At 44.1% G+C, this 15,457-nt stretch overlaps 2 protein-coding genes across 2 annotated transcripts; one reads left to right on the forward strand and one right to left on the reverse strand.

Moving 5' to 3' along the window:
- Positions 1 to 142: 142 nt before the first annotated feature.
- slc19a2 (solute carrier family 19 member 2) lies at positions 143 to 7,464 on the forward strand. Its single transcript, XM_022212963.2, has 6 exons — positions 143 to 594; positions 2,297 to 2,857; positions 2,936 to 3,182; positions 3,331 to 3,523; positions 4,010 to 4,151; positions 5,192 to 7,464. Exons 1-6 carry the CDS (start codon positions 472 to 474, stop codon positions 5,351 to 5,353), a joined length of 1,428 nt encoding a protein of 475 aa, XP_022068655.2. The 5' UTR covers positions 143 to 471; the 3' UTR covers positions 5,354 to 7,464.
- A 3,587-nt stretch (positions 7,465 to 11,051) lies between these two features.
- LOC110964274 (DDRGK domain-containing protein 1) lies at positions 11,052 to 14,438 on the reverse strand. The gene is made up of 8 exons (XM_022212962.2): positions 14,227 to 14,438; positions 13,490 to 13,639; positions 12,611 to 12,729; positions 12,421 to 12,522; positions 12,223 to 12,345; positions 12,103 to 12,141; positions 11,922 to 12,027; positions 11,052 to 11,410 (listed from the first exon to the last, which is right to left on the reverse strand). Exons 1-8 carry the CDS (start codon positions 14,312 to 14,314, stop codon positions 11,250 to 11,252), a joined length of 888 nt encoding a protein of 295 aa, XP_022068654.1. The 5' UTR covers positions 14,315 to 14,438; the 3' UTR covers positions 11,052 to 11,249.
- Between the last annotated feature and the right edge of the window lie 1,019 nt (positions 14,439 to 15,457).

Consider the following 15,457-nt stretch of genomic DNA (forward strand, 5'->3'; position numbering starts at 1 on the left):
GTGACGTGTAATATTGTTATTCTCACTATTTTAAACAGAGGGGAATATGTGGTCCAACATGTTTTTGTCCTCTAGAATTTTAAGGTGGTTTTATAGATCTCATCATTGTCTACTAAAGACACATCTGACTAAAGTGAGGATTTAAAAAATGGTTGAGAATTTGTTAGCAGTTTATTTACATTTAATGGGAAATTACCACTATTAACCAAATTATAAAAGGGTTTTTAGTTCTCTGTCCTTCTAGCTACGGTTGTGCTGTTTCCAGAGAGGTGCGGGACTTCATATTGTGGAGAAAACTGAGTAAAAACGAGAGAAGCTGCAGTGTTTTTGGAAGATGTGGAGCTTACCAAAGCTGCTGCAGTTCCACATTCTGACCAGAGGGGGCGGAAGTGTATCTAACCGTGTCCGTGCTATAAAACCGGCAGCGCCAGAGAAGAAGGTGGTGTGTGTGGAGGTCATGCCGTGTCCATCATGTCTGAGTTTTTACCCACTCTGCTGCTCTGTGTTTACGGCTTCTTCTCCAACCTGCGGCCGTCGGAGCCCTTCCTCACCGCCTACCTGATGGGACCCGACAAGAACCTGACGGAGACCCAGGTCAGTTAGCTCCGGTGCTAAAGCTAATCTGATAACTTCTGACGGCACCTTGCGTCACCTGGACCACGTTTAATTTAAATATTATTTTTGGTTTCTTTAAGCAAATGTATGTTTTTTTTCTCAGCAGCTGAATAGTTTTGGCTTGTTTTACTTTTTTTAACTCCACAATAATAACATGTTGAAGTAAAGCAAACTTTGAATTAAAATAAACGGAAACCAAATGCTTCCTGTAGAAAGCTGCTGTGTATTACCTGTATATTAATACCTGTGCATTAGCTGTATACAAACTGTGACCCCTGACCAGCTGCTGTGTCAGTATGACTGGTAAAAACATCTGGAAATTCAATGTTGGATAATCACATTAACACGATAATTGTGACAAACGCTGATTATCGTCCAGTTTCTATCCATCTACAGGATCAAACAGTCACATAACATTTTGGGCAAATAAACTCGACTTTATAATGAATTTTAATATTTCTTTTAGTTTATTGTGTTATCAGACCTGGCGTTTATGGTTTTAGGTGAGGTTGTAGTGGTGGTATGTTCATGATTAGAAACTAGATGGCAATTAACATGATTATAAAATAATGAACAATTATCCGATTAGTTCTGATTACTAAATTATAACCGTCACAAAGGGTGGAAAACTACTGATGAGTTGAATTGGTCCTTTTAAATCTATTTCAGAAGGTTAAAACTGCTAGATTGGTTGAAATGTGGGGCACAGAGCTGGTCAAATAAAACTGTTTGCCATCCTGAGTTTCTTGCCGTTTGAGTTTGTGGGACTGCTGAGTTTTACTGCATTTTATAGAGAGGTGCTACGGACACAAACAACGTACCTAAACCCATAATAAACTCTATGTTCCTGCAGCCAGACATGATAACACTGCTAACGTTATCAGAACTGTGTCCCAGCAGAAGGACAACTTCATAATATGAGGCCTGTTGTCAACCTCAGACAGAATAATCCTTTCATGAAAAATGGCTGAATGCTTTTGGATTTCTCGCTAATCCTTAAATAATTACCTTCATCAAATCCTGAGCTGAAAACTGTGATGTTTTTCCACAGAATGCGTCACCACTGCTGGACTCTAACGTTACAGTAACTGTCCTCTATCCGTCCTTTCCGACCACAGTCTGGAAATAAAGCAGATTAATGAGCTGATTCCAACAACACCTGATTTTCATTTTCAGGAGATATAGAGTACAACTGACTCGGGCTGGGCAGGTAATCAAATGATGATCTAATTAATTCATCCATGTGTGCTGTCAGTCTGCCCTTACTCGTTTGTTCACATCCACTCAGGTTTGGTTGAAGGACTCGTCACCCTGCCTCCGAGCTACCAGCTAGCAGCTAGCAGCTAGCCGTTTAACTGATGTAACTCAGAGATGAGGAACAATAAGATCCTTGGTACAAAGCTGTCAGTTGTGTTGCAACACTCTGGAGCAAAGCCGAATGAAAATACTGCAGGAAAACATCACCTCCTTTAACTTTAACCCTCTGAAACAAACGGAGAGCGTGTTGAGTCCAGGAAACAGAAACAGGAGGATCAGTCCACTCCGGATCCTCCAGGACAAACTGATGTACAGCTTACCAATGCAAACAAACCAGGACTCTGTATAAAGCTCCGTTGTTACTGAGAGGATTGACATAAAGTACATTTCAATCTTATTACTGCCAATCTTCTGTCTTCTGCAGGTTGTGAATGAGATCTATCCCATCTGGACGTATTCCTACTTGGCGCTGCTGTTCCCCATCTTCCTGGTCACCGACTACGTCCGCTACAAGCCGGTTCTGCTGCTACAGGCCTCCAGCCTGCTGGTCACCTACGTGATGCTGTGGAAGGCCGAGGGTCTGCTGGCCATGCAGCTGCTGGAGTTCTTCTTTGGGCTGGCCACCGCTTCAGATGTGGCCTACTACTCGTACATCTACAGCGTGGTGGAGCCGGAGCACTACCAGAGAGTGACGGGTTACTGTCGCAGCATCACCCTGTTCGGCTCGGCCACCGGCTCTCTGACCGGACAGCTTCTGTTCTCTGTGGCCAAAGTCCAGCTGCTGCATCTCGTCATCATCACGCTGGCGTCGGCCGCCGTGGCCTTCCTCGCCCCCTGGTTCCTCCCGATGCCCAAGAGGAGTTTGTTCTTCCACAAGAGTCCAGGAGCAGCAGAGGAGAGGCCTGGCAGCAGGAGCAGCTCACAGATGGAGAAGACCGAGGATCTGGAGAGCAAAGTTCCTCTGAACAGCCAGGAGGTCTCCACGGTGAGTGAAGAGCTGCTTTATCCAGGTCCAACCAAGGCTATGAACAGGATTTAAACATGTGGCTGTGTCTCTTTGCAGATGTCCAGGTCCTCTGAGGCTGAGAGGCGTCACAGCGGTCTGAAGGAAGTGTTGAAGGTTTTGTTTGCAGACTTTGTTCAGTGCTACAGATGTGGTCCTCTGCTGGCCTGGTCGCTGTGGTGGGCTTTGGCCACCTGTGGCTACTTCCAGATCGTCAACTACGCCCAGGCTCTGTGGGAGAACGTCCGATCCTCCAAGGAATACGAGATCTACAACGGCTATGTGGAGACGTTGTCCACGCTGCTCGGTGAGGTTCCATTTAAAATGATCCTGGGCTCCAGATTCCAGAAGAAGTTTTACAGTGAAGCTCTACTGGTCTGCCTCCTCTGTGCTGTTAATCAGTGGAGATGAGGTGATCTAGCAGTGTTAGTGACCGTGGTTCTGCTGCCCTACAGGAGCTCTGGCTGCCCTGCTGGTCGGCTGTCTTCCCGTGTCCTGGGCTCTGTGGGGGGAGATGGCTTTGTTTCTGCTCTCGCTGCTGATGGCTGCTTGTGTGTTTGTCATGGACACGGTGCAGAACATCTGGCTGTGCTACAGCTCCTACGTCCTGTTCAGAGCCACGTACATGCTGCTCATCACGGTGGCCACGTGAGTACAGAAACACGAAATGACATTAACCACAGACTTTAGCCTGACGGTCTCAAGCACTGTGACGGATCTGGACAAGTGTGTTTTCAAAGGGCAGTATATTAAAGACGAGGTAATCTATTACTCCGTCAGACTTTCTTCTTCTCTTAATGTACTGTGTTATTAGTGGTGCATTTCACTGATAGCTGAAGATCAGAGGACAGTAACAGGAAACTTGTGTAACTGAACTCCAGATTGCAGAAACCAGTGATTGCAACCTTTAGAGCTGTTTGTTCAAACGGTTTGAAGTGAGTTCCACATTCATCTCCAGGCCCTTAAAGTGTGGGAACGCTGCTGAATCCCCGACAATAAATAAATGTGAGCTTAGATAAACAGCAGTGGTGGATCACTCACTGTTTGCCTCCTCTTCTCTCGTTTCTTTTAGGTCAGTGTTTAGTGGGTTGACTTCTTTGTCAGCTTGTAATAAAGTATTCTGTGGACTTTCAGGTTCCAGATTGCAGCCAGCCTCAGCATGCAGCGCTACGCCCTGGTGTTTGGAGTGAACACCTTCGTCGCTCTGCTGCTGCAGACGCTGCTCACGGTGGTGGTGGTGGACACAGCAGGCCTCGGCCTCGACGTCTACAAACAGGTGAGCAGCTACAGCATCTACACAGCCTTCCAAAATAAAAGTCCCACCTGGACTGAACTGAGCAAACAGGTCACATTTCTAATGAAATATGAGAGTGAGACTTTGGCTGAATCCCAAACCCCCCCTACACACTCCCCCTCCACTACCGAGTGTCACTCCAAAAGAAGTCACACTCGCAGCTGTGGAGGGCACCTATTACTGAAGGGGGAGGGTATAAATACGATCGTCAGGAATGGGACGCCCTGTCGCCTCACCGGAAAACGTCATCGCTATGGTAACACAAAGACGCCTACTGTCATGGCTGTAGCGCTGTGGCACAGGTTGCAACTAACAAGGATCGCTGCTGCTTCCAGAAGACAAAAGCGTCCCACTTTTTTTCACTCACATGTTTTCCAATCCTATTATCTGGCATTTCAAATCCAACAAATGAATAAATGAATTCTGTCAGTTGTGTTCAAATTTTAAGATGTCAGGGGGTGCACAATGAAATCAAACGTCAGCAGAGAAGAAGATTTATTTCTTTTGTTTTATCTTTTTACACCACTCTTTTTGTGATGTTCTGTCAGTGTGAAAAAGGCGTGGGAGAAATAAAGGACGCATGTGGAACTCACATCAATATGTTGTTTCCTCCTCCATTTCGACGTTGCACTTCCTGAAAAAGTTGTCCAGAGTGAGCATCGATGCAGACTCGCTATTTAAGGGCTGAACAGTCCACTCTCCCTCCGCCCTACGAGGTTTGGGACGGCCCTTAATATGGAGGACCCTCCACGGGAACGTGCAAACGGAGGGATAGTGTGTAGGGGTAGTGTGTAGGGGTAGTGTGTAGGGGTAGTGTGTAGGGGTAGTGTGTAGGGGTAGTGTGTAGGGATAGTGTGTAGGGATAGTGTGTAGGGGGCGGTTTGGGATTCAGCCTTTGTTTTTGGATGTGCAGGATACCTGTCCTCATCCCTCCACTCTGTCTCCTTTGATGCCACAGAGCTAACCGTCCTGTCTCCTTCATCAGGGTGGATCTGATTGCTTCTCTTCTTTCCTCTCCTCAGTTCCTCATCTATGGCGCCTACTTTGCCGTCATTTCTGTGATCTTCCTCCTCGCTGGACTTTGCAAACTGGCCTCCAGGAGGCGCTCTGAGCAGGAGGTCCTGACCAACGGCCGAGCAGAATCAGACTCTCCGTCTAGCAGCGAGGCAGCCTCCTGCAGATAGCACTGAACGAGTGATCAGTTCTCACATACGAACACACCAAAGGTGAGTGAGCACAGTTCATCAGGAGAGCTTCAATCATCTCTGCAGCCACTTGGTGACCCAGTAGAAGGTAATGTCTCCAGATCTACTGTAGGATGTTCACTGTGCTTTTACCTGCTTCAAACACAAGCTGCATCGCTCCATGTTAGCCACCAGGTAAAGATCTCCAGAACGAGCTGAACGACCTCAACACATCAGACTGTAACAGAAAACAAGCACTGAGACTGAAATGCAGCAAAAACACATCCAAAAAGTAGATTAGAACACTGATGGGTGTTTCTAGTGCTGTTACATGTCCGCTATCAGCACGCTAACGGTTAATCAGCTGCTAACTGTTGGTTCAGAAAACAGTTAAAAACTGCATTCCTGGTACGAATATTACTGAACTAATGGGGATGATGCTGAGCTGCTCCATCTGCCACTGAGATATAACAACACTGAGCTAATTGGTTTAACATGGAGGTCATTAAACGTCTCAGAACACTTTCTCATCGTGCCCTTTACTAGCTAGCTACGATGTCTGCTTGCTACAAATCAAAGACTGCAAAAACAAAAAGGTCAATGCAGCTTTAAAAAGCATCACAGATAGAAGGCTTCATCCTGCACTTTATGAATGTGTGGAAATCCTTTTCTAACGCCTTAGACTCGATATAATCAAAGTTAAATGAGCACCTTCACATTTATCACCAGCCAGAAAACATGTTTGTGTCTTTGTTAGTTCCTCCTCTAACCACAATGACTGTCTGTTGTTCTGTCGTTGAGATGAACTCATATCTGGTCTTATTTCTATAATTATCAGGCCTTTAAGTGTCTGTCTTGAAGCTACAAATGGTCATGATTTATTTATGTAAAGATGTTCATGACTGCTGGATGATCGCTGCTGTATTTGGAGAAAGTGCCTGAAAGGTTTTGTTTTTTTAAAGTGTGGGGCTGCTTTGTTTTTTTTTTATTAAAATCTGTTTCTTGACAGTAAATCCAGTGAAAGAACCAGAAGTGTTGTTCTGGTTCTCACTGGTTCCTTCTGAAGACAGAAATCTTTAAAAATGAAACTGAACTTGTGAGTTTTAAAACAGATTAACGCTGTAGTTTGTGTCAGATGTTGAAGAAAACGGTGTGCTTGTTAGACTCCTTTGAGCAGCAGATATCTAATGTATGTGTGGAGCTTTCTGTAACATTTCCTGTTGTTAGGATCAGTTTAGAGCTGGTTTGACTTTATTATTTGTTGACAGGAGAAAAAAGTGTGGAATATCACCACACGTTACTTTAAATGTAAACGTGATGACCAAACTATTTTCCTGCATCAGTCCATTCAGTTTAGACAAAATAAAAACCAAAAGGGGCCAAATATAAACCAGATGTTGCTGTAATTGTACCAAGAGCCCTGCAGTCTGTAGACAGCTACAGACAGGTGACAAATTAAAGGAAAAGCCAACCTTAAGTGTCTGAGCAAAGTCAGAACAGCTTCAGTGCTCCTCAGCTTTGATTGTTCACGTCTGTGGAACTCTAGAGGGATGGGATAGAATTTCATTTTATACTTTAAGCATTTCTATGTGTTCATTGATGTGGTGGGCAAGTGGACCCAAACTGGACCCAAATACCAGTTAAATGCCCCCACAGCATACCAGAGGCCCCTTTTCCTTTAATGTGTCACCCGTCTGCAGCTTGTGAAGGCAGCGTCAAACTGCAGTGTCTAGTTGGGAGGAAGTGTCGCTCCACATCAACAGAAAGCACAGATATCTGCCTTTAAGTGTTTCTCAAGTTGTACTTTTTGTTTAGCAGCACAATCACAAAACGGCACAGTTTGCCTTTTCAGAGGAGGACGAGCTGGTTTCTGTGTCTGTGTCAAGGTTTCTACTGGGAGATAAGCAGCGACTGTTGAGTCCTGTGTGAAGAATAAATGGACCAAATGTCCAAACGGGGCGGCAACACGATTCACATCTGGTCTGAGATGTTTACATCCACTGAGAGCATCCAAAACTAACGTTAGATTAACCCTCTAAACCCCGACACCTGCCCATGATTTTATCTCTCAAAAAAAAAAAAACTAAAATTCTGTTTATCACAGAAAGAAACTGAATAACTGGATTTTCTTTAACTACACACGTGGACAAAATTGTTGGTACCCCTCAGTTAAAGAAGGAAAACCCACAATTCTCACTGAAATCACTTGAAACTCACAAAAGTAACAATAAATAAAATTTATTGAAAATTAAATAATCAAAAACAGCCATTACTTTTGAATTGTTGATTAACATAATTATTTAAAAAACAAACTAATGAAACAGGCCTGGACAAAAATGATGGTACCTCTATAAAAGATTGAAAACTATTTGACCAGAGTGACATGATTAACTCAGGTGTGTCATTTAATTGACATCACAGGTGTTTCCAAACTCATAATCAGTCAGTCTGCCTATTTAAAGGGAGACAAGTAGTCACCCTGCTGTTTGGTGAAAAGGTGTGTACCACACTGAACATGGACAACAGAAAGCGAAGGAGAGAATTGTCCCAGGACATCCGAAAAAAATGATAGACAAACATCTTAAAGGTAAAGGCTATAAGACCATCTCTAAACAGCTTGAAGTTCCTGTGACAACAGTGGCTCATATTATTCAGAAGTTCAAGACCCACGGGACAGTAGCCAACCTCCCTGGACGTGGCCGCAAGAGGAAAATTGATGACAAATTGAAGAGACGGATCGTTGGAATTGTATCCAAAGAGCCCAGAGCAACCTCCAAAGAAATTAAAGGTGAACTCCAAGGCCAAGGTACATCAGTGTCAGATCGCACCATTCGTCGTTGTTTGAGCCAAAGTGGACTTCATGGGAGACGACCAAGGAGGACACCACTGCTGAAAAAAACTCATAAAAAAGCCAGACTGGAATTTGCAAAAATGCATGTTGACAAGCCACAAAGCTTCTGGGAGAATGTCCTTTGGACAGATGAGACCAAACTGGAGCTTTTTGGTAAGGCACATCAACTCTATGTTCATAGACTCAAAAACCAAGCATACGAAGAAAAGAACACTGTCCCTACGGTGAAACATGGAGGAGGCTCAGTAATGTTTTGGGGCTGCTTTGCTGCATCTGGCACAGGGTGTCTTGAAAGTGTGCAAGGTACGATGAAATCTGAAGACTATCAAGGCATTCTGGAGAGAAATGTGCTGCCTAGTGTCAGAAAGCTTGGTCTCAGTCGCAGGTCATGGGTCTTCCAACAGGACAACGATCCAAAACACACAGCCAAAAACACCCAAGAATGGCTGAGAGAAAAGCGTTGGACTATTCTAAAGTGGCCTTCTATGAGCCCAGATCTGAATCCCATTGAACATATGTGGAAGGAGCTGAAACATGCCATTTGGAGAAGACACCCATCAAACCTGAGACAACTGGAGCTGTTTGCTCATGAGGAGTGGGCCAAAATACCTGTTGACAGCTGCAGAACGCTCATTGACAAATACAGAAATCGTTTAATTGCAGTGATTGCCTCAAAAGGTTGTGCAACAAAATATTAAGTTATGGGTACCATCATTTTTGTCCAGCCCTGTTTCATTAGTTTGTTTTTTTAAATAATTATGTTAATCAACAATTCAAAAGTGATGGCTGATTTTGATTATTTAATTTTCAATAAATTTTTATTTATTGTTACTTTTGTGAGTTTCAAGTGATTTCAGTGAGAATTGTGGGTTTTTCCTTCTTTAACTGAGGGGTACCAACAATTTTGTCCACGTGTGTGGAACAGTCATTTACCACATTAACAATGTCTACACTGGATTTATCATTCATTTGATGCTATCTTCAATGAAAAAAAAGCTTTTTTTTCCAACAATAAGGACATTTCTAAGTGAGCCCAGACTTCTGAACGGTGGTGTCTGTGGGGAAAATTAAACTTAAAATCACTTTATTCTGCACGTCTCATTTACATATTCACATTAAATAAAGAGTTTGCTTGAAAATGTTTCTGTAAAAACTATAAATTCTGCTTAAAGAAACCAGGATGACTGAACTGCAGCCGATCGTCTCATTACTGAAACTCTGATTTGCCTGAACTGCAGCAAAGCAGTCAAATATTATTACAGTTTGTAGAGCTACCGTTTTATTTAGTCAGGGCTGATGTTGTACAAGCTGACTGTAGGTTTTTAAAATGTTTATAAAATAAATAATCATGTTTTTGGAGGTGCAGGATTTTATATGAAAATGAGCCCAGGACAGGAGAAAAAACCTGCTCAGAGGGTTAAAGCCTGAAATCCTTTACGCTGCTCATGGAATAATGAATTCAAATGAAACTCAGACTCCAAGTTAAAACGCCTTTCTAAAATTTAACTTATTTGTCTGTAGTTGTGAGTATCTGAGGTGAAGAGTGAATGTATTCCAGAAGACATCTGGCCTTAAAAGGTTCCTCAGATTATATTTCCTTCTCCTCAGACTCATGCGGTGAAACGTGGCTCTCTGATCAGTGGACGTGTCCATCCCAGGCTGTGCTGTGTCTGATGTGTTCTTACATGAACTGAGTGTGTAGTTTACCTCCTGAAAGCTGTGTGTTGACCCAAGTATTTGTGTTAATGCCTCACAAACATACGCACAAAAACACGTGAAGCACTTGAACTTTCTGAGTTGATGTTTTTGTAATAAGTGTCATAAAGAAATCAACGGTTTTGCCCAATAATGCTGCTTCTGGTGTCATGTCTGCTGTTTTATAATCATTCTGTTTATCCTGAAATAAACCTTTTTTAAACAGACCACCACTCATCAGCTGTTTTGTTGACAGTGAAAGCGCCTACGTTCCTGTCCTCTGATTGGTTCCCTCGTCTCGGCCCCTCTACCTCCTCGTAGTTCTCTTGCTGTCATTTCTGTGGTGTTCTGCTTCATCCATGTCCTCCTCTACCTCCTACTGGTCGTCTTGTTGATCTGTTTCCAGCCATCACTGTTCCTCGTTCTAAAAAAACAGTAGTCAAGGAGTTCTTTCTCTTTTTTAAATCAAAGGCTGCTCCTTTTTTCCCCAAACATAACCCTGGTAACAGCAGCAGAGAACTTCTACTCCTCAGTGACATTTAAGATGCTTCAGACCTGTTTTACTGCTCAGTCAGCCTTTAACAAACCTGATTCACGGTAAATGCTGCAACAGCAGTGCACCAAGTTCACACCCACAGACTGATGTAATCACACAGAAATCACCTGCATGGGTGAACGTTTGTGTTAAAGATTTACACTTTCTTCTTCTCTGGTTAAAAACTGTGACTAAGGTTCCTACAAAAAGAGGTCCATAGTGGCAGCTGAATATATTCTAGGAGAGAATCTGTGGAGCTGGATGGGTCAGATGTGTAAAACAAAATGTAGATGTAGTGAAAACGTGGCTCTGACAGAAACGGTCCTGAGAGGAGCTGTATCTTTCCTGGTTAAATAAATAGAAAATAAAAGTATTCTGTGTGGTTACCTGGAGGACGCTGCCATCTACTGGCCACAAGAGTCCACTGTGGGTGAGGCTGAAACTAACATCTGTCTTCTCCCTGTTTTCACAAACATCAGCACCCACAGGTTTCAGTGTAGGATCACTGTGATGTTTGTTCTGTGTGAGATCCAACAGAAAACCATTCAGGTGTATAGATTCTGGTTAATCTGTCCTCTGTGAGGCCACAGCACAGACTGAAAGGTGTGAGGCAGGTATAAACATCACACTTTTATTACCACAGAGGTGCTGAATAAGGGACTAAACTGTGACACTCAGTGGGGTAATTATATTCTAGGTGATCCATGTGAAGCCCTGCAGGTGAATTAAAGCAGCCGTGATGCTCCTGTGAGGTAAACTGTCCACCTGCTGCTGAGGGAAAGCTCCACACAGATCTCAGTTCAGTCCATCCTCCTTCAGGCGGCGCTGCGGCTGTCAGGCGTCAGGTTGATGAGGGAGTTACTGGCCTGGGCCAGCTCTGTGATGGACACTCTTCCTCTCTGCCTGATGAACCGAGCCACCGAGTCCAGCTCCTCAGGGGTGATGGAGATGAACTTCCCTCGGTCGTCAATCACACCTGCAGGCACAGAAGACACGCTCAGCGTTAGCACTCATTCAGCCTCATCACCACACTCCCACCTCCTCCAGCTTCTACTGATTAACGGTACCATCACTCATTCTACGGATCCAGTTAGTGCTGCAGCTGCTTTAGTTTGTCACACACCATCCTGTGTCCTTTTCTCATTATCAGACGTCTGAATTCCTCTGGCAGGTGTTTTCCACATGGAGTCACGATGAAGACGCATTGGTCCAAAACAGAGAAGGTTCCAGTGTTCACAGCTCGTTCCAACGGCAACTTTCACCCTAAGTTAGACCTCACATATGTGCATAAGTACCTATGTCAGTCACCTACATGAACACGGCGGTAAAATCATCGTCTTCCTCTGCTGCATCACAGACTTTTAGAGATTCAAGCTGCTTCCTCAACAGAACATCTCCTGCCCACAGACGGGACAGGACTCCTCCTTATTTATCAGGAGGATCGTTTCTGATGGTTCTGTCTGATCTGAGCAGCTTCTTCCGCCCACCTGTGAGGGAACCTTCAGCCAGCAGGTCCTGCAGTCGGCCGATAGCATCCTGAGTCCTCATCCCAAAGTGAGAAGCCAGATCCTCCAGAAGAACCACCTTGGAGCTCTGCAGGACAAAGGGGCCGTTAATGTTCTGTTCAGATACTTCAGGAGATGATAAAGTGTGTTCAGTCAGTCTCACCTCGATGTAATGGATGAATTCCTGCAGCAGATTACGTGACTGAAGGTAAAACACAGAAATGATTGTTATCTAGAATCTATGAAGACAGAAGATGCAGAGAAGATAGGACAGTGGTCTGACCTGGTCCTCAGACAGCTGCTCCTCCTCTCCCTGGTCTTCTACCACGAAGGACGCTTTCAGTCTTAAGTACTCCTCCTCCTCTCGTCTCTCCTGCTCCTCTTTAGCTCGACGCTCGTCCTCCTCCTGAACAAACAGCAGCCAAGTCTCATTTCTCTTCGTACGAACTCAGAGAACCATCAGCTGCTGAGAGGATCAAACCTGTTTCTGCTCCATCAGTCGCTCCTTCTCCTCCTCCTGCCGTCGCTCCTGTTCTCTGAGCTCCTGCATCCTCTTCCTCTCCTCCCTCTCCTCCATCTCTGCCTGAAAATCAAACAGGAAAAGTCAGCTTAACACCGTGTCTTCTTGCCTCACGGCGTTAAACAGAGCAGCTCAGAGTCATCTGCCTCACCTCTCTCTGGGCTTTCTTGGCCTGTTTCTCCTCCAGCTTCTTCTGCTTCTTGGCTCCAACCTTTGCAGTCAGCTGGACGTTCTGCTGCTCTGCCCCTTCTTCCTCTACAGGTTCCTCCTCTGAAAGCAGAAGCACATCAGCTACACCTTCTTAGACACCACACATTACACATTCAGAAGATGCATCTGCTGACATTTCAACTGTCAAGTTTCTGCTTTTCGTCTGAATATATAAAAATGATGGGACTTTTTTCTAACAAACCAGGATGCTCCTTTCTGTCTGGAGAAGATGATCTGTAGGACGTCTCCATACACCTCAAAGCTTCAATGGAAACATATGTTTGGACAGATTTGATCTAAAACAAAGAAGTTCAGCTCCTGTGATGTGGATGGTGCATAGGCCCACATTTAGATTTTGTTAATATTTAGATTAATTGTTCAGTTTTGATTTACAGCTCAGATTTTTGTAGTTTTTCCATTTTGCAGGACATCTAGGAACCCTGTTCTTCTGGTTTGACTCTGAGTGAGTTTTCCTGTTAAGCTCCAGCAGACTGAACTTAGTCTGCCAGTTATTTCTGATGATGTTCTATTTTACGACCTGTGATGACAGCCTCAAACACAAGATGAGCTGGAGCTAATTACACAACATTCAATTTGAGGTTTATGCATAAAAGCCAAACCAGAAGGGCCCTATGGAGCCACTTTCAGCTGTAAAACCATACATTTGTACCAACATTTAAAAGATTCTTCTTTTCCCTTTCATCCACCACTCAGGAGGTTTGCTGACGTGCAGCCTGCTAGTTTTGGGTGTTCTTGCTGACAAACAACCTGCAGTGGAAACATAAGTTCCTCTCAGCGTAGGACTAATAAAGGAGTTTACCGGGTTCCACCACTTCTCTCGGTGGTTGTCTGTTGGCCATAGCGGAGGCCAGGTTCCTCCTCCTGCGAGGCATCCCGGCTCCTCGGTCCTCTGCAGCCCTCTGAGGAGGACCTGCTGCCCGGACCACATCCCTCCGCTGCTCCACATCAGCTGAGCAGAAAACAATCACACCAATAACCACGCATTATATACGACAAAGAAGCAAAGATTTCACAGTACAGGGAGACAAAGAGCAGCGACATCACCTACAACATTCACATTATCAGTTTTCTGCATCCTCAAAACGTTTTCTTCTACCTTTACAGATTTTACTGTTCAAAGCATTTGCAAAAACTTCAGATATCTTTAGAACAAAACATTTTACAGTTTCTAAAATAGCTTCTCGTTAAGATCTGTGTCTTCAGTCCTCATCTAAAGTCACTTCATTCTGACTCCTGATCAGCTGTGCAGCCACAAAACAAGTTATTTGTTCTATAACACACTAAGCTATAATTCTAGCTGGGATGTCCCACTGCAGCCTCCGTAGTTCTGAGCTGACGCTGCCTTAAATCACTCTGAGTAAAGTTCAGCTAAAAACTGACCGCTTTTATCACCAACGTAGCCTTTAATCTCCTAAGTATTTGCTCACACATTACAGAATGTCTGAAAAACATAATATACTAACCGTACAAACCCAATGTTTAAGCTCCAGCTGTTATGCTAACAACTAGCATTAGCTTAGCCTGTTAGCTTCTTACCTTCCTCAGTTTTTCTCCGCAGCTTCACCGCGAACACGATGAGAACGATGAGGATAGCAGCCGCTATCAGATACAGAGCGATATCCATGGCTATTCTCTGGTGTATTCCTCTAAATTAAATCAATATTTTCCTCTACAGTTCATTGCTCAGGCAGGTAGTCCTCCACACCTGCTGCTTCTTGTTCTCTGTGTTTATTGGCGGAGCGGAATTAAAGCTGCACACCGCCACCTGCCGGACCGGAAGTTGTAGATTCATGACAATAAATCATTAAAGGAGGATTCTTTTAATAATTAAATGCAGCAAATCCTGAACCTAATTAGTTTCATTCCCGGATTCCTTCTAAACCTACTTTTAAATTTCCCTCAAGATTAATAAAGAATCTATCTATCTATCTATCTATCTATCTATCTATCTATCTAACCAATTAACCTCAGCATGTTTTTGGACTGTGGGAGGAAGCCGGAGTACTCGGAGAAAACCCACGCATGCACAGGGAGAGCATGCAAACTCCATGCAGAAAGATCCCAGGAAGGCTTTGAACCGAGGATCTTCTTGCTGCAAAGGCGAAAGTGCTAACCACTGCCCACTGTGCAGCCCTAGAAGAAATATGATCCAGCTAATGAAAGTGTACTGTCCTTTGCTGCATCGAGTTCCTCCTGTGGGGTTTCTCTGTTTAATGCAGTGATGTAAATGTTAGCTTTTAGTTTGGCATAAGAGCAAATACCTACTGTTCAGCTTAGAAGTAATACAGATATTAAAAGGTGGTATAATTTAGGATAACTTGGCATCAGAGTGACATTTCACAGGGCTGTTCTCTCTCCTGCTGTGGATTCTAACTTCTTGGCAGGTGATGCAGATTGTCCAGGTTCAAGAGAACATGCAGTGCAGTTTGTTACTCACTAGGTGGCAGCGGAGACATGCTGCACTCAACTACACACATGCACATGCACACACGCACACACACACACACACACACACTAGTTCATAGTATGAATGTGTGAATGGCCTGTAAGGAACATCTTGTCCTTTTCTTCCACAAACATACACACACATACACACACACACACACACACACACACACTCACACTCACAGAGGCCGTGTTCAGTCTATCAGATCACATTCACAGTACTGGACTCTGTTTTGCAGTAATTATACTACATTAAAGTACTGCAGTTATAAAATACCACCCCGTCCTCCAGTCAGGTTCAGGAGCTGACGTAGAGACTCTG

The sequence above is a fragment of the Acanthochromis polyacanthus genome, chromosome 22 (assembly GCF_021347895.1).
Source record: "Acanthochromis polyacanthus isolate Apoly-LR-REF ecotype Palm Island chromosome 22, KAUST_Apoly_ChrSc, whole genome shotgun sequence".
In the NCBI taxonomy this organism is placed as follows: Eukaryota; Metazoa; Chordata; class Actinopteri; family Pomacentridae; genus Acanthochromis; species Acanthochromis polyacanthus.

Bases quoted from the DNA above. Each gene is read 5' to 3' on its own strand.
- slc19a2 (XM_022212963.2), top strand. From the start codon at position 472: ATGTCTGAGTTTTTACCCACTCTGCTGCTCTGTGTTTACGGCTTCTTC. The intron at 3,524-4,009 runs GTGAGTACAGAA...GTGGACTTTCAG, and splicing joins CTGCTCATCACGGTGGCCAC to GTTCCAGATTGCAGCCAGCC. The intron at 4,152-5,191 runs GTGAGCAGCTAC...TCCTCTCCTCAG, and splicing joins GCCTCGACGTCTACAAACAG to TTCCTCATCTATGGCGCCTA.
- LOC110964274 (XM_022212962.2), bottom strand. From the start codon at position 14,314: ATGGATATCGCTCTGTATCTGATAGCGGCTGCTATCCTCATCGTTCTC. The intron at 12,730-13,489 runs GTAAACTCCTTT...TTCTGCTTTCAG, and splicing joins GAGAGAAGTGGTGGAACCCG to AGGAGGAACCTGTAGAGGAA. The intron at 12,523-12,610 runs GTGAGGCAGATG...TTTGATTTTCAG, and splicing joins CCAAGAAAGCCCAGAGAGAG to GCAGAGATGGAGGAGAGGGA.